The sequence below is a fragment of the Gopherus evgoodei genome, chromosome 10 (genome assembly GCF_007399415.2).
Source record: "Gopherus evgoodei ecotype Sinaloan lineage chromosome 10, rGopEvg1_v1.p, whole genome shotgun sequence".
NCBI lineage: Eukaryota > Metazoa > Chordata > Testudines > Testudinidae > Gopherus > Gopherus evgoodei.
This window is the reverse complement of record NC_044331.1, coordinates 38,859,601-38,877,703: the sequence shown is the minus strand read 5'-3', so window position 1 is coordinate 38,877,703 and position 18,103 is coordinate 38,859,601. Positions and strand designations below refer to the sequence as shown.

General features: G+C 52.9%; 1 protein-coding gene across 9 annotated transcripts; it reads left to right on the top strand.

The window, feature by feature from the left end:
* The first annotated feature begins 2,268 nt into the window (after positions 1–2,268).
* On the top strand, positions 2,269–16,318 carry NEIL1 (nei like DNA glycosylase 1). Of its 9 annotated transcripts, none has more exons than XM_030577736.1 (10): positions 2,269–2,301; positions 3,386–3,873; positions 5,863–5,982; positions 6,958–7,021; positions 9,179–9,281; positions 10,824–10,948; positions 12,822–12,849; positions 13,443–13,504; positions 14,968–15,208; positions 15,922–16,318. In XM_030577736.1, the coding sequence occupies exons 2-10, from the start codon at positions 3,395–3,397 to the stop codon at positions 15,966–15,968; spliced, it is 1,269 nt and encodes a 422-aa protein (XP_030433596.1). In that variant the 5' UTR covers positions 2,269–2,301; positions 3,386–3,394; the 3' UTR covers positions 15,969–16,318. The 9 variants fall into 9 exon arrangements, with proteins under 9 accessions (XP_030433596.1, XP_030433594.1, XP_030433595.1 ...); XM_030577734.1 differs by having other exon boundaries at positions 2,283–2,301; positions 3,223–3,873; XM_030577735.1 differs by having other exon boundaries at positions 2,285–2,301; positions 3,270–3,873.
* Positions 16,319–18,103: the final 1,785 nt, after the last annotated feature.

The window sequence follows — 18,103 nt, the reverse complement described above, 5'->3', positions numbered from 1 at the left end:
TAAAAAGGTGGTCCGTATCATTATTCCCAATTTACAGGTGGGGAAATAGGCAGTGGGAAGGAAATGACTTGCCCAAGGTCAGCCAGCAGCAGAGCTGGGTCTGGAAACGGGTTTTGAGTCCTAGTCTAGAGGACTGTCACCTCAGCCACACTGCCTAGGTTACACAACAGGTAACTAACCAGTGGAACTGCCTGTTGTAAGATATTGTGGCAAACAGGTAAATCTTACCAAGCTTAGTGTTACACATGGATAAGAGTAGCTTGGGTGGTAGAAGATAAAGTAAAAGTTACAACAGCTCCCACGGTTTCTGAAGCTGCCGCTGGAGGCAAAATTAGATGGTGCTGGGGAGGGAAGAGAGAGGAATCATCTCTATGAGTGAAGAGCTCGGGCATGTTGTGACATTGTGCCCAGCAAGTAGGTTATGAATAACTGCTCCGCAGGCAGGCTCTGGTAAATCTAACTGCGGGGCAGGGAGGTGACCCATCCACATGGGGAAGCTGGCAGCAGTGCTGCTGAGGTAGCTGCTGTAGGTGGGTGCAGGACAGTGGGATGCAGGGGTGTCCATGCAGCAGATGGTTGGGTGTGGGCGCAGGACAGTGGGGTGTATGGGTGTCCATGAGCTAGCTGCTCTGGGTGGGTGCAGGATAGTGGGGTGCAGGGGTGTCTGTGGTAGCTGCTCTGGGTGGGTGCAGGATGTTGGGGTGCAGGGGTGTCTGTGATAGCTGCTCTGGGTGGGTGCAGAATGGAGGGATGCAGGGGTGTCCGTGTGGTAGCTGCTCTGGGTGGGCGCAGAACGGTGGGGTGCAGGGGTGTCTGTGGTAGCCGCTCTGGGTGGTTGCAGGATGGTGGGGTGCAGGGATGTCTGTGTGGTAGCTGCTCTGGATGGGTGCAGGGGTGTCGGTGTGGTGGCTGCTCTGGGTTTGTGCAGGGGTGTCCGTGTTGTAGCTGCTCTGGGTGGGTGCAGGACAGTGGGGTGCAGGGGTGTCTGTGGTAGCTGCTCTGGGTGGGTGCAGGACGGTGAGGTGCAGGGGTGTCTGTGGTAGCTGCTCTGGGTGGGTGTAGGATGGTGGGGTGCAGGGGTGTCCGTGTTGTAGCTGCTCTGGGTGGGTGCAGGATGGTGGGGTGCTGGGGTGTCCGTGTTGTAGCTGCTCTGGGTGGGTGCAGGATGGTGGGGTGCAGGGGTGTCCATGTTGTAGCTGCTCTGGGTGGGTGCAGGATGGTGGGGTGCAGGGGTGTCCGTGTTGTAGCTGCTCTGGGTGCGCGCAGGATGGTGGGGTGCCGGGGTGTCCGTGTGGTAGCCGTTCTGGGTGGGTGCAGGACGGTGGGGTACTGGGGTGTCCGTGTTGTAGCTGCTCTGGGTGGGTGCAGGATGGTGGGGTGCAGGGGTGTCTGTGTGGTAGCTGCTCTGGGTGGGTGCAGGATGGTGGGGTGCTGGGGTGTCCGTGTTGTAGCTGCTCTGGGTGGGTGCAGGATGGTGGGGTGCAGGGGTGTCCGTGTTGTAGCTGCTCTGGGTGCGCGCAGGATGGTGGGGTGCCGGGGTGTCCGTGTGATAGCCATTCTGGGTGGGTGCAGGACGGTGGGGTGCCGGGGTGTCCGTGTGGTAGCCGCTCTGGGTGGGTGCAGGACGGTGGGGTGCAGGGGTGTCCATGTTGTAGCTGCTCTGGGTGGGTGTAGGATGGTGGGGTGCCGGGGTGTCCGTGTGGTAACTGCTCTGGGTGGGTGCAGGACGGTGGGGTGCAGGGGTGTCTGTGGTAGCTGCTCTGGTGGGTGCAGGATGGTGGGGTGCAGGGGTGTCTGTGTGGTAGCTGCTCTGGGTGGGTGCAGGATGGTGAGGTGCAGGGGTGTCTGTGGTAGCTGCTCTGGGTGGGTGCAGGACGGTGGGGTGCAGGGGTGTCTGTGGTAGCTGCTCTGGGTGGGTGCAGGACGGTGAGGTGCAGGGGTGTCTGTGGTAGCTGCTCTGGGTGGGTGCAGGACGGTGAGGTGCAGGGGTGTCTGTGGTAGCTGCTCTGGGTGGGTGCAGGATGGTGGGGTGCAGGGGTGTCTGTGCAGTAGATGGTTGGGGTGAGGGCCTGTGCGGTGCTTTTCCCCAGCCAGCCATAGAACACAAGGCACAGGACGGAGGAGGAGGAGAATTCCATTCCTTACCCGTGCCCCAGAGCCGCTCCTAGCAGCCACGCGGGGCTGGAGACCTCCCACTCCGCACCCTGTAGGCTGATGCTCCCCTGTGGAACTACAACTCCCATCGTGCCCCGCGCTACCCCCCCCCCCCCCAACCGTGGAACAGTGCGAGCGGGAGCTCAGGTAGGCGGCGGGGCCTGCTGGCCGGTCGGTTCTGTGCTGGGACAGGCTGCCGGGGAGCTGGCCCTGTGCTGGGGCTGTGGGCGGGGACTGCGGAGCCGGCCTGCTGCGGAGCCTGGTTGTGTAACTGCTCCAGCCCCGCTGCAAACCCGAGCGGGAGCGTTATAAGGGGAAACTGGCGGGGGGAGCCAGCCCTGTACTTTATGGGGGGGCAGGCTGGGGGGGAAGCTGGCCCTGTTCCGGGGGGGGCGCTTGCTGGAGGGGGAGCCGGCCCTGTTCTTGGGGGGCGGGGAGACAGGCGGGGGGGGGCGACAGGCTGGTGGGGGGAAGCTGACCCTGTTCCTGGAGGGGGGAGCCGGCCCTGTTCTTGGGGGACGGGGGGGACAGGCTGGTGGGGGAAGCTGGTCCTCTGCTGGTGGGGTGAGGGGGATACTGACTGGGGGGGAGCTGGCCCTGTGCCCAGGGTGGGGGAGGGACCACTGGCTGGAGGGGGAAGCCGGCCCTGTACTCAGGGCGGGGGGACAGGCTGGTGGGGGAAGCTGGCCCTGGGACAGGAGGGGGGATATTGGCTGGGGAGGGAAGCTGGCCCTGTGCCTGGGGTCAGGGGGGACCACTGGCTGGGGTGGGGAAGCTGGCCCTGTACTCAAGGCAGGGAGACAGGCTGGTTGGGGGGAGATGGCCCTCTGCTGGCAGGGTGGGAGGGATACTGGCTTTGGGGGGAAGCTGGTCCTGTGCTGGGGCTCTGGAGGGGAGCTTCCTGGCTCACGGGGACCCAGGGCCCATCTCTGTTCCTGGTCCTAGCCAGCTTGGTGGTGCCCATCTCCTGGCTGTGCACTGGCTTCTCATGGAGAGGTCGGTGGCTAAGCCCATGGCCTGGTGGTTCCTAATACCCATCCTCAATGGTATCCTTGTCCACTGGCTCAGCCTTGCAGTTGTCCCCTGCACACCAGCCGTTGGGTTCATGTTCACAGGCCAGGAGGGTCCAGCAAAGCCAGGGACGGAGAGAGCTGCCTGCCCTGATTGGTAAGATGCACGTGCTACAGTAGCTGCTCTGCCTTAAGCCTGGATCTTGCCTTCATTTGGGCAGGTGTCTAAGATGCCAGAGGGCCCAGAGCTGCACCTGGCCAGCTGCTACATCAACACGGTATGTGCAGGGCTCATCTTCTCAGGGAAGGTGGAGAAGTCTGAAGTGAGCAAGAACCCAGAGGTGCTGTTTGAGAGTGACGCGTACGTGATCTCTGCCACCTCACGGGGCAAGGAGATCAAGCTGACCCTGACACCACTCAAAGAGGAGAAGAACACGCTCCCTGGCAGAGGGAGGGACAGGGAGGAGCTGAGCCAGAACGGTCTCCAGCAGCCCATGGATCTTGTCTTCCGCTTTGGAATGTCAGGCAGCTTCAAGTTCACCTCCGCAGCTGAGCTGCCCAAACACGCCCATCTGCGGTTTTACACCAAGGAGAGCCCGCACCGAGCCCTCTGCTTCGTGGATTGCAGGCGCTTTGGGAGGTGGGAAGTGCATGGGACATGGCAGCCGGATCGAGGGCCATGTGTGATGCTGGAGTACGAGAAATTCAGGTGAGATCCACCATGACCTTTCATCTCTGCTTGAGAAACTGACCAGGAGTGTGTGTTGAGGAGGGGAGGGGAATGAATGATAGACACAATATTCTAACAGTGAATTCTGTGGGAAGCCTGGTGATAGAATATGGGGTCTTTCACCATTACAGGGACATTTGTAGCTCACGTTTATGGAAAAACTGTCTTGGGTTGAAGACTGTCTGGTGCTTTGCCTTCCCAGAGATCTCACTATGAACAAGGGAACAGGCTTGGTTTAAACATCCTCCTGTGTGGCTTTTTCTTATATAACAAGCAAACAGCACAAAAATAATTCTTAAGTATTGCAAAAGGGAAGAGCACAGCTGGGCGATTTAACCCTCACAGCAATGGCTCTCCAGTGGCTATGCAGACCACCTTGCTATCCACTCAGTTCAGCATGTTGAGAACCAAGCTGCGGGAGGCTGAATGGTTGGGAATGAGGTAGGTCCATGAGGTCTGTTACGCAAAGAGGGAGGCTGGAAAAAGCTGGAGATCCCCTGGGTTATCTATATGAGACCCAGAGGGCTTTGGTCGAGCTCTTGTATTACTTGGTACAAGTTAATGTTTCACTCTTAATATGTGTCTATTACAGTTGTGAAACAGTGCAAGAAAGCGAGAACCCTGCTGTAGCTACTTTAACACCCGCAAAATCCCATGGCAGGCAAGGAGGGGCTTGTAGCTTGATGGATAAAGGGCCTGGTCCCCAAAGAGATTGGGGGTCCTAACTTCTGTTGGAAGAGCCTAAATACCTTAGAGGTTGTGGGCCAAAGTGCCCACTTTGTATTTCACAGGTAGAATTCATAGCTGAAGGACGTATCACCAACTGACAGAGGTTGGAGATTGAAAGGGGTCATTGAGTTGTTTGGTGTACACACACATGCCTGCCTGTCCAGGTACCATATGGTACGTTCATTAGTGGATTTTCAGGGTTAGTTTTGAATTTGCTGAGCATTTGGATTTCCACCACTTCCCTTCCAATCTTTTTCCCCCTCCTATTCTTAAATCTTCCTTTCTCTAATTGTATCCCATTCAGTCCTCAGAAGCTTGGTGAGTTTGTTGATTAATTCCCTGAGCACCTTGTCAAAGGCAGGTTGCGTAAAAGGATTCCAGAGTCCCGGTATTGAGTCCTTGTTCATTTCCTCCCCCTCCTCTTTGATGAATGAGCTACTCCCTCTTCAGTGCATTTCTGCGTGGCTTATATTTATTTCCCTTTGGCAGCATTCCTTGAACCCTTGTCTCTCCACTGCAGACCTCACCTGGCTCTACATGTTGGTGTTCCCTTATCTCTTTGATGTGCAGATCTTAGAGCCAGCCCTTCATAAAGCCACTCTTCAAAGGCTCCTTCTTGTTCTTTGTATTCGTCAGTTTCGGAGGACTCAGACTGCCTTCAATGCCTTAATGGAGATGTCTCTCACTGTTCCTCCAGCCTTCTTTACGCTGTGGTGGGTCTTTAATGCTTCCTCTTATCACACTCAATTTCTTAATTTGCTTCCCTGCAATCAAATACCTTTATAACTTCTGCATTCCGGGAACCCATTTCCTACGGGGCTGAATTCAAGTAGCTTATAGCACTGCCCCTGCTAAGGAAACAGCGGGTCATCCCTGTACCTTGACCCAAAAGGTTTCGCCGCTACCTTTATCATTACCTGTCTTATTGTAACGCCTCTTGATGTCTAATGCTACCCACTCCTCTCTCCTACACAGATTGTTTGCATCTGTATTTACAGTCTTGCTATAAGATCCATCCCCCAAGGTTTCACTTGTGCCCGCTAGACCATAACCTCCATCATTTTTAGTTTCACTTCTCCCTCCTTATGTCTGGAGGCAGACCCTTCTGCAGCAGAAAACCCCACTGGAGAGCAACCCCACCTCCCATGTTAGTTACTGTGTTGGAAGCAGTCACAGGCGAGTGAGGTGGTCGTTTCCCCAGCCCCTCCTCCCTAGCTGACAGGCCCTGCTGTCTTCCAGGGAGAACGTGCTGAGGAACCTGTCTGACAAGGCTTTCAACAAGCCCATCTGCGAAGCCCTGTTAAATCAGAAGTTTTTCAATGGGATTGGCAACTACCTCCGAGCCGAGATTCTCTACAGGTGAGCAGGGTGCATAGCGGAGAAGAGGAGGCATGGCCTGAGGAGATGTGGTCCAGTTCCCTATTCCACCCCAGGCTCCCTGTGTGACCTGGAGCAAGCCAGGCCGTGTTTACACAGGGACGCTGAGGAAAGTTGTGATGAAATAGCTAAAGCTGTGAAGTTAATGCGTGGGACTTCGAGTGCATTAAACCCCCGAGGAGGATTCAGCTACAGCAAACTAAGGCCGCTTTACTTCTGAATGAGCCTCTTCAAATAGGGGGGTATGATACACTTTCACTGATGTGCCTTCACTTCACAGCTTCAGTTAACTGGTCTGAACACCCTATGGAGACAAGCCCATAGCCTCTCTGTGCCTCAGTTTCTTTATCCATACAATGGAGATATTAGCACTACCTCAGGGGTTGGGAGGATAAATACATTAGAAAGCATGAGGTGCTCATGTATGTATAGGGTCCCTTTTACATAGTATTAGGCAGCCAGACCGTGTGATTCCCATCCCTGTAGCTACGAGACCAGCACCATGGAAGGGTCCAAACTGTTGAGACGCCACCCATTTCCCTTGCTGAAATGCAGCCAGCCCGTGTCCATTCCAGCGCTAAGCACCCACAGACAGCACTGCCAGGGCACCTCATCTTTGAGCACTGTGCAGTTCCTGCACTACACTCGCTACTAACACAGCCCTGACCGGTTTTTTTCCCTGAGTGGCCTATATATGCTGGGCACCTCAGATTTGGCCTGCAGTGACACTTTCAGTCCGGGACCTCGCCTGGGGAGCTGAATTACACTGTGCTCACGTGCTGTAGTCTGAATGCACCAATGTTTTACTGTGTAGATTACATCCAGCTCGTAGAGGTGAAAAGCCAGTGTTTCCATCCACTGCATCAGCAATCTCCCTCCCCTCCCTTAGGCCGCAACTTCATTTGCACTGGCTGGCATTTGTGTTGGGGTCCTCACATAACACATGGTCTCTCCTAGGTTAAAGATCCCTCCCTTTGAGAATGCTCGGACAGTGCTAGAGGCTCTTCAGCATCGGAAGCAGGTGAGGAGGGTGGAGAAGGCTCACCACAAACACAGAAATGTTCCAGCTCATCACATAGAACTCGGGGTTTGGTGCTCGCCCTGTAGCGCCTGAGGATTGCAGCACATGGGGCATGATGGTGTCAGTGGCTCTCGGACCCTCTGCAGCCCCAGTTACGAGTTGTAGCTTTAACCCTAGAACTTCCACCTCTTCTGGTTTGGGTCCTGTTGCTCTTTCTTCTTGTTAGAATTGGCTGCTGTCTCGGAGGTGGATCCTCACCATGAATCAGGAGGCCAGACACTCTGCCTTCAGGGCTTGATCTGGGTCTCACAAAATCCCTTCTTACGGGGGATTCTCAGTTTAATTCTTCAGGCTTTACCCTCCCCGTGACATGCAGCCACACTGCCATGGCCTGGAGTCTGTCAGATCACCCCTGCTCAGCCATATCATTATGTGCATGGCTTGGATAGGTGGCCTGTGCAAACAATAGTGGTTCCCATTTAGCAGTTGGCTCTGAGTCAGGCCTGGAGCAGGCAATGCTCCAGCATGGTGTTTGGTGGGGTGGTTTTCTGGAGAGCTGTGAGACAGGGCCTGTTCCCATGTGGTCGTTAAAGCTCCTCTGGCACCTTGTCCAAGCAGGGATGTTAGCACCAGAACTCGCCAAATCCCAGGTCTGCTGACTGCATTCTGGCTCCTCAGTTAGCTACGCAGCTTGAGTGGGAGACGGAATTCTTCCCTCCCCGTGTTCAGACTTGTTGTGGGCTCTTTAACAGTTCAGTGAGTGCATCTGGCTCCTCCAGGAAAGAATCACTCGCTTCCTCGTGTGATGTACAGCACGTGTGTGCTTAGTTTATAAAGCACGTTGGGGTCCTTTGGGAGGACAGATGCTAAGCAAACATCCACTTATCCTCCAGTGCCTTTAACTCCTAGGAGTTGCTATTCAAAAGTGTTGTATGTAAAACTTGTTTGCAGATCTTGAGCCAGATGGAGCATGACTGCCTATCATGGCATATACGTCTATGGCTCCTGCGTTGTGTACACGCTGGCCTTTGCTGAGGGGGACTGCACACTGAAATATGCAAGTGGCTACTATACAAGGCAGTCACTTGACCATTCCCTCCCCCTACCAATCTCAAATGTATTCAAAGGGATTTAGGCACCGAACTTCCACTGATTTCAAGGGAAGTTAGGAGTTTAAGTACCTTTGGGGATCTGGGCCAAAGATCCTAGTTGCTGTGAAAATAACCCACAACTAAGAGGACCACTAGTTTAGGTTCCAAATCTGACTATTCTGGTCTAGTGCTGTGTGACCTCTGGAGGGGAAGTAGCTATTTAAAAAAAAAAAAACAAATACCATTTTTGTCTGATTGGCCTTTCTCCCTCCTCTCCCCTGGCCTGTCTGTGTAACAGCGGTTAAGTTACAAATACCTGCGGTGCAGTCAGTGATGCGTCCCAGCCATAAGAGATCTTTAGCTTTCAGATGCAGCCAGGCTAAATTCAGCCCTGCATAGAGTGGTAGAGTGACTGATGCATACAAGTGGGTACTTTACAGAGGCAAGTCAGATTCCTAACTGCATCAAAGTCTATGGAGTTAGCCCTGCTTATGCCAGGGCTGAATTTGGCCTGGCACCTGGACACAGGGAGCATTTAGCACCTGGAGGGAGAGGAAGCTGGGTTGGAGCACATGTCAGGGCAGACTTAGGCCGCTGGTGAGGGAAATCTTGGGGAGGGGCGAGGAGCAGGATGGCTTGGCAGCTATGGAGGAGTTGCCTTATAGGAAGGGCTGGACAGCTGGGAGGGGACTAGACTAGTTGTTTTTGGAGTGGGACCAGCTGCTACAGAGGGGCTTGGGAGTAAGATCTGCACTGCAGTCAGAGGTGTAAGTGCAGCCCGTGTTGACATGGCCAAGCTTTCTTTGATTCTGCCACCTCACTAAAACTAGCAGAGAGGCTGTGGCGCCCGGGCTAGCCACTCCAATACAAGTCTGCCTGGGACCTGGGGTATGTACGCCGATGGCTATTAGCAAGCTGGCTCAGGTATGTCTGCACCTGCTGTAGTTGCACCTCGGATTGCAGGGTTGGGCCTACCCTTGCTGGGAGGAGGAAGGGCTGGATGACTGGAGGGTTGGCTTGGGCTGTGTCCGGGCTGCCTGTTTGAATCACCTCCTCTCAAACCCAGCAGAGTCCAGACCTGACCTTGAGCAAGAAAGTGAAGTTAAAGCAGGAGAATCCAGACCTGCTGGAGCTCTGCCATGCGGTGCCCATGGAGGTCATTCACATGGGTAAGGAGGCAGCTCAGGGAGCACAGTCTCAGGTTCCTGCCCTGCAGCAGGCCATGGAGCCTGGGGGTGGGGGTGACTCAGCCGCACTGGTAGGAGGAGGTGCAATGAGATGTTGAAGTTGGGATTGGATCCCTGCTGCCTCCAGCTGGGCAGACTCTCAGTGACGGCGGAGGGGTGGGACAGAGCCCTCCTGGGGTGGCTTGGGGTGAGGGGTAGCAGGAAGCAGGGGTGCTGTATGAAAACGCTCGTGCTGGGCATCTAATGCCAGTGGGAGGAGGCTGGGCCTTTGCATGAGAGGCAGGATGACACCAGAGGTGCTGCATGGGGCGCACCAGTGGCCCCTGCAAAGCTACTTCCATCACGCTGAAATTGTTCAGGTTTCAATGGGTAGCTATTGTCATTGACCAGTAGCAAAACTCCCCAGCAGCCAGAGATGGGACACTCAATGGCTTGGGCTCTACGTTACTCTAGAGAATTCTTTCCCAGGGGTCTGCCTGCTGGGTCTTGCCCCCTTGCTCAGGATCTAATTGATCACCATATTTGGGGTCAGGAAGGAATTTTCACCCAGGTTAGATTGTCCAAGAATCTGGGGATTTTTTGCCTTCGTCTGCAGCATGGGGCACAGTTCACTTCCAGGTTTTAAACTAGTGTCAATGGTGGATTCTCTGTACCTTGAAGTCTTTAAATCCTGGTTTGAGGACATCAATAAGTCAGCCAGAGGAGTGGGTGGGTGAGGTTCTGTGACCTGCAATGTGCAGGAGGTCAGACTAGATGATCCTGGTGGTCCCTTCTGACAGTAAAGTCAATAATAGGAGAGACCCATGGTGGCCCTGTTTGCTGAAGAGCGGAGAGCAGGTTCATGTACTGTCCCCCTGCTCAGTGTTCTCAACACAGCGGTTGATTGCACAGGACAGACTTCACTCCCTGTCCCAGCTGGGATGTGTCCCTGACTCCATCTCTGGGACTAAGCGAGGAGAGGCCCCATGGTCCATCCATTATTATCCCTCTCTTGCATCCTTTCTGAGTCTGCCTCTGCTTCAGCCTGCTGTAGGTTGTGGCCAGACTTCCCCTGAGGATTTCAGCAGACAGACCCCTCCGCCCTGCCAAAGCTAACTGCATTGTGCTCTGGCTGTGGTGGCCAGAGCACAATGTGGGGGAGATGCAAAGCAAAGACGAGTGAGCCCGGATACAAGAGAAATCGATGACCTCTTGGCTTTTCAGAGCAGTCGATGTCTCCAGCTGGTGTGGAAATAGAGGCACTCCCTTCAAAACACCAAGCTCCAGAGAGCTGAATGCTTTCAAACTGCGTGTGTGCAGGCTGGAGAGGTGCAAATCCATCTCCAGACCATCTCACATGGTGTACATGAGAGGGATCCCCTGGAAGGGTTCAGAAAGGTGTAGCTGAGCATTGCTGCTGCCCCCAGCATGGGTCACTGTAGCATAGAGCAAAGCCCACAGCTGATCAGCCCCTCACTGCTGGAGTAGCAGGGGGAGCCCTGTAGCTGAGAGTTTTCCCTGATGCTCATTTTTGTGTCCCACCAGGGGGGATGGGTTATGGCCCAGAGCACTCTGACGATGCCGCGGCCTTTGAGGAGTGGCTGCAGTGTTACTGTGTCCCTGGCATGAGGTCGCTGCGTGATGGCAATGGCAGGACCATCTGGTTTCAGGTATGAACTGCGGTGGCCTTGCATTTGGCAGGGCTTGACTCATGACTCATGTGGGGCTTGACCCTGCTGCAAGAGGAGCCTGGCAGGATGCCTGCCCCTGAGCTGGATTAATGCAGGGGCTTAGGGGCTGCAGCCCAGGGCCTTGGGCTAAGAGGGGCTCAGTGGGCCAGATGTGGGCCAGATGTGGCCCACTGCTTCTTTTCGTTCAGGCAAGTCTCAGCGCTGCAGGCTGGACACCTGTCCCCGAGCCTTGGCACCCCACCCTGGAGCTGTGAGTGCCAGCTCGCTGATGTGCTCCTGTGGCCCCTAGGTGGAGGTGTTCAGGGAATCTCTGTGTACCAGCTCTGCAGCTCCCATTGGCTGTGTACTGTGGCTAATGGGAGCTGTGGGGGCAGCACCTGCAGGCATGGGCAGTGTGCACCGCGCAGAGCAGCCTGGCCGCTCTGCCTAGGGGCCGGACATGCCGGCCACCTCTGGGAGCAGAGCAGCGTGGAGCCAGGGCAGACAGGGATCCTTCCTTAGCCCTGTTGTGCCACCCAGGAGCCGCCCAAGGTAAGTGCCCGCCAGCCAGAGCCTACACCCCACACCCTAATCCCCTGCTCCAGCCCTGAGCCCACTCCCCACTTCAACCCCCCGTGGTCCCCACAAAATCTAATAGCCCTGGGCCCATGGGAGAGAGAATCCAGCCCGTCCCGCTCTGCATCACCAGGAGACATTAGTTAAGCCTAGTACAAAATCTGTCCCTTTGTTACCTGCACAAAATTCTCTCACTTGCACACTCTAGAGCACCCACCTCTACCTAGTTCCTAGGGCTCAGGTGTGACGCTCTTAATTTAGGCATTCTAACTTTACCCTTCCATGGACTCTCTCTACTCCTCCAGGCTCAGAGCAAACACCCATTCCCTCTGGACTCAGGGCCTAATCTTTCTGAGGGTTTGCAGGGTCTTTTACAAGTGAAGGAGCCTTACACAGTTAAGCTCTATTTATTAACAATCACCAGAACAGAATGCACATGCTACACATACAATGCTCACCACTCCCAATAAGACAGATGAACTTTCCCTGCTGGCCAGTCAGAATCAGGTCATCTGGGGACTCCAGTTTCTGCACGGTGTGATTGGCAGGGTGTTGTGGTCTGGCAGCTCTGATCGTGGGGCTGTGTCCTGGAGTTGGTTCCCAAGAATTTCCTTTTGGGCCCCAGTTTATATAGTGAAACTTGCATCCTGCTTAGCTAAAGACAAAACAATAAAGAAATGAGGATTTCCCAACCACAACTATAAGTGGTTTCTTGCCAGACGGAATGCTGTCAAACTGAGTCTTCTTTAACCATCTTAAGATCCGTTTCTTTATCTGGTGATAGTGGGCGCTATTAGGACAGGGTCTCCTTATCAGCCCAATGCTACATTCTTTTAATGTAATTTAGATGGAAAGTGAGGATGTGACTTCCTGCTTCTTAGCTAGTGGCTGCTGCTCTCAATATGGCTGCAGACAAAGGCCTTAGGCCTTACCATATGGCTACAAGAAAAGGCCTTGTCCTTACACTTAGAGACTCGGAGATCTCTCCTACTCACCAGCAAGGAGACCGGATGTGCTCAAGAAATCCTGTCTCGCTCACCTGGGCAACTTGGAGGAGCGGTGGAAAGAACTGGAGGACACAAACTCCAAGTCTAGGGTGCCAACATTTGGGCTTTTACACTATTTTGAGTGAGCTACTGCTGCTCCGAGATGCCATTCTGCCACTGCCTGTTGCTCTGGCTAATGTACGGGTGCCCCTGCTGCAGGGTCTGGCAGCATTGCTGATGCCTGATGGGGGTTTGAACTGCCCTTTGGATTGGGTTAGGGCACTGTCTAAAAGCTCTTTCTTCCTTTGCAGGGGGAGCCTGGACCTATGGCCCCGAAAGGTGAACATCAGCTTTACTCTTTCATGCTTTGCAGGGTTCTCTTGCTTCTGGTTGGGTTGGGAGAGGCAGGGAGAGCCGTCGCTTGCTGTGGAATTGTTAAGGAAACTAGCGATGCTCTTCTCAAACTCTAGCTCGCTACCCCAGAATCCAGTAGTGGTTACGCATCATTACCCCTGGGTGACAGTTCAGCAGCCCGGGTGAAAGGAGATAGTGAGTCTCCGAGGGTCCCATTATTGTTGGCAGCCCAGTATCAAGTGGCCTGTGTACCCTACAAGTGTCTGTGCATGTGAACGTGGGGAAGCTACCACTGTCGCTCTCTGTGCTATACCTGCTCTGTGGAGGGAGAGCTATGCAAACCAGCCCACTCTGAGCACCCTCAGTGCACTCAGTTCATGTATAGTCCAGGCAGGCCAGCTGTATCCTACCTCTCTCAGAACCATCTCCAAGCTTCCAGACCAGATGGGGGAGCTTTTCTTCCTTGGATGGCTTCCCAGAGGAACAGAGGGCTGGGGATTAGACCTCTGACTCAGCTGCAGTCAGGCCCCTTTCTCATCTCCAGAGTTAAACTATCATCTTAACATTCTGTCCTGAAGGAAAAAAGTCCCGCAAGAAGCACTCGTGGGTGAATGCTGACCCTGAGCCTCCAAGTCCAAAGGTACAGAGCCTTTGTCTAGACATCTCCTGTATCTCTCAGTTTTTATGGGGCCCCTCTACTCCCAGAGTCATTCTCCTGCTGCCCCATTGTGCATTTCATTGGATCTTTGTATGGAAGAAGCTAAACACCATCTCAGCCTTCACAATCCCCCCATTATTCCCAGATGAGAAAACTAGAACAGAGAGGGACCAATGTGTTGCCATTAGGGTTTGATGAATCAGGACTAGAACTAATAAACCCAACCTTGCACTCTTGTCTTCTAAGTACTACCCTGGATAATACCACCTCTCAACTAGCCCCCTAAGTCATGGACACTTTACTGACACGTATCCTGACACTAGATGTGTGTTTGTACATACGTTTGTACACACATCTCTGTAGAGAGGCTCAGCATCCCAGAGATATTCTGATAGCTGGGATCTCAACCCCATGCTCTCATTAAGCTTATCTCAGGATGAAACAAATGCAGTACAAGAATAACAGGTTACTTTATTTTTTAGTAGTCTGCTGGTTTGGCAGTTCTGTCATCCACTGGCCTCAGGGGTGGGGTTAAAGAAACACGCTTGTATTGTCCAGACGTTATTAAATCTCACGTTCGAAGGTGAGCAATGTACTGCAAATGTCTGTTACTTGAGTAAGAGACAAATCGCTAACAGGGTCATGCTGACCAAGGGGCATTTTTGGAACAATGGAAGTTGTGCAACTTGGTGAAAGGAAGCATCTTACGAGTGGGTACAAATGCAGCTTTTTTTAACTGCTTAAGTCCCTGCAAAATGTTTAATCAAAATACAGCTGCTATTGACCCGAGGCTGTGGCATGTGACTGGTACTACTGCCCTTGTTTGGGTTAATAGTGAAACAGCTAATCTAGTCCCCTTTGTTGTTAAACTGTGCAAATCCACAGACATCCCTATGCATCTCTGGCTGGCAGACTGTCAAAAACCTGTGTCTGTCTGTCTGCCTGTGTAACATAGGCACTATCAAAATAAATATTCTTTCTAAGGGCCAGCCAAGAACCCCACTGCACTAGGTGCGGTACAGACAGAGTAGTAGATGGTTCCTGCTCCTAAGCCAATGATGTGAGCTCTGTCTTTGCGTTGCACAGCACCAAATGTTCTCTCAGCATGTATTGTAAGGGCTGCGTGAATAGCTGATGATGTGCATTCCTGAGGTGGGGAACTTTAGGGAGAACAAGGCCAAATTTTCACATTTGGTGCCTGACTTTAGGCAGGTTAAGTTTTAAAACTTGCCCCAGTTTGCTCCTAGCGGATGTGTGTGAAGTAAACTCCATAGAACAGATGGTTCAAACTGTGCATCTGATGGTTGAGCCGAGAGCAGCTACAGCACTTCCCACAACAGCCTTTGCCCCTGGTTCCCCTGAACTTTCTAGTGAGACCCCAGAATGTACAGAAGTTAAAGTCATGTCCCCGTGACTGGGAGTGCACATTTCAATCATCTGCCCAGGTTACAAAGCCGGTGCCTAAGAGAAGTTCGAAGGGCAGCAGCAGCCAAGAGAAGGTAGCAAAGCGATCTGGCAGGAAGAAGGGGAAAGAGCTCATCCAAGGAGCTGAGAATGCCAAGGCACATGAAGCAAGAAAGCCAAACACCAGGTCCAGAAGGAAAGCATCAGCAAGTCAAGCGTCTCCCACGAACAAAGCTCCTGCTGCAGATAGGAAGAGGCAGGCATCTGCTCGGAGAAGCACAGGTTAGAATGCTGCACTGGCTCCAACATAAGCATGGGACAGGGATAGGCCCGGATGGCTTATGCCGGTCAAGGTCAATTTGGCTTTTTTTCAAAAGTGGAATAAAAGAGCTTGTGTTCTGCAGGGAAAGGGAAGCCGCATCCACCACCCACGCACTGTAGGATTGTTGGCCGGGCACTGGAGTTAGAAACTCTGAAGCTAATTCTCTGTGCACGTGTTGTGTGACCAGATCACTGACCGTAGGCATGGTGGGTCCGCAGCGAGTGATTCCTTAATGGACACCAGGATAGCAGACTGGTGGGTTGGGGCAGGAGATGCCTTATACAGGATCTTGAGGCCCCAGTTCTGCTGCTTTGACTGCAGAATTTCCAAGTATCAGGATGCAAATCTTTAAAATTGCCTGGTCTGCTCAAGGCAGGATGGGTACTAAGAGAGAGAAGGGTTAATCATGAGGTGATGAGGATGGCTTTGAGGACCCCAGCTGCAGTAGAGGGGAGGAAGGAGAGGACCTGGCCAGGACTGAGATCTGAGTTCTATTAGGAGGAAATTGGCACTCCCCCCCGCGCCCCCAGGATTCTCAGGCAGCAGAGGTAGCTTCCGACCCCCTTCAGTCTTCCCATGGGAGAAAGTGAATTTCCCCTGCTGCAGGGTACAGGCAACTTGACTGTCAAACTTTGCCCTCTCACTGCTCTGACTTTCTCCCCTGTCTTTTTAGGAGCAGTTACTGCTGCCCCAAGATCCAGGCGGGTGAAGGCTGAATGACTGGTCTGGCACGGCATCTGTCCTCGCTCCAGCCTGGAGTAACTCAGATGGGAGCTCACTTGCTACTGCTGCACATGCTGAGGGAGACGCGCTGGGAGCAGCTGCTGGGGTGATTCTTTTCTCAACTGGGCGTGCCCGCTGCATTGTTTCTTAGATCCCTCCTCAGAGGAGGCTTGCTGCGGGGGCTCTAAGCAACTGATGCAAGAACCCTGCCCCATGAAATGAAGAAGATGATGCCATGGCGTCAGCCTCCCTGCTCACCTTCCCCATAGTGTGGTTCTCTGACCCAACTGCCAGTGCTTTTAGCAATCTGATTTTAGTACTAACAATAAAATGTTACCATAAACAATCCCTTGTGTGGCTGCTTTGCTGTCACTGCAGGAGACTGACTGCTGTTCTGGAGGCCAAGTATTAGGGCAAAGCAGCAATACAGTAGTAGTGTGGCTTACAAGGCATTCTGCTGGGACCTACCCTTTCTGTGCCCTAGTGGTTCAGATGTGCCTCTTTTCCAGCTAGTTAAAGGGAATTCCTAGTGGCCATAGCTAAACTGTGCTGGATTCCTGTTGTGAGCATTCACATGGGGAAGGATGCTACAGAAATACCTGTCCATAAATGGAATAAAGAAGCCCTTCTAATAACTGGGAATTAATGGCAGATTATTCTGGCGCCAGTTCAGGTGCTAGCCTGGATCATTTGGCTAGAACAATTTTTTTCATGTCTGGAGAGAGTTGGAGGGGCCTTTGTGGGTGAGAACCCTGGCTCCCCATCTCAATTAGGAAACTGTTGAAGTGAAACTGAAGGGCTATTGAGAATGACCATGTAACAGTCTGTACCCTTATGCTCACCACTTTGTACAAGCGTGATCATGGTTTTGTAAAAGTATGCCTTGTGAGGTATCATTTGAAAGATCATAAATGTCTGAACATTATTGTCCTGGTAAAATATGTGCAGCAACGTTGTGTGTACAATTGTAAGATTCTACAGTGTGACTTTACTGGGACATGCTCCAAGTTTAGAAAAATAGTTTCAAAGTATTTGCCCAGAGACCAAGGCTAGTCAGCACCTCAGCCAGCTGTCAGCACAATCAAATGGACTATCGCCTGGTTAAGCAACCATTTTTTGGCAGTAAGAAAGGTATGAGCGAGAAATTTACATCTTGGCAATGGAACAGCTGGGCTAAACAGACTGGCTGTCACGTGAATTCCAGCTGGAGATGATCTTCAAAGAGGAGGAAAAGGTACAAAAATGAGGAATAGAGGCCCCAAATCACCTTTCTCCCCTCATCTCTACTCTCAGCATCGACAGTGTTTGAAAGACAAAGAACCTGGGGAGGGGTCCTGGCTTGGGAGGAATCCCGTGAGACTGTTGTAAGCCTATCGTGAGAGAAACCTTCTTGCTCCAAGTTCACTTAGCTTGTTAGGTTAGGTATTAGTTTGCATTTATTTCTTTGTAAACAAATCTGACTTTTATGCCTTATTCCTTGTAATCACTTAAAATCGATCTTGGATTGAAGTGTTTGGGGAAACTCCATTTGCACAGCAAGGTTTGTGCATATCATTTTCTATTAATGAAATGAGCTTTTATTGACAAGAAGGAGAGAGCTGGGCAGTGCAAGTCACCCATTTCTGGGGACACATCTGGGACTGGGAATTTGCTTGTGTCCCTCTGCAGTATAATTCAGGAGTGGCTAGCAAAGAGCACTTGTCTAACTCAGCTGGGAGTAGGTTACCTGCTGGAGGCTGTGAGCAAGCCAGGAGTGGTTGCTCTCACAGCAAAGTAGTGTAAAAGGCAGCCTATGGTGGAGAACTGAGGGGAGACAACTGTCCAACAATCCAGATTGTACCCTGGGTGGGTGAAAGTGAGCCGGTAGAGCGTATCGGTCAGGAGCCAGGACTGACCCATACGCAGCCCACGTTAAAGCTCTATGGGCAAAGCTTTAACATCCCTGTCCCTTTTGCCTTCTCTGTCTGCGGCCCTGCCCGTAGGGTCCCTACCGTTGCCCCTTCCGCCCCCTCCCCGGTTGGCAATTTAAAAGGGCCAGGGGCTCCCGGCCACTGCTGCTGCTGCAGCGGCCAGAGCCCTAAGCCCTTTTAAATCATCGCCAGAGCCCCAGGCGGTGGGGGTCAGGCAGCGTA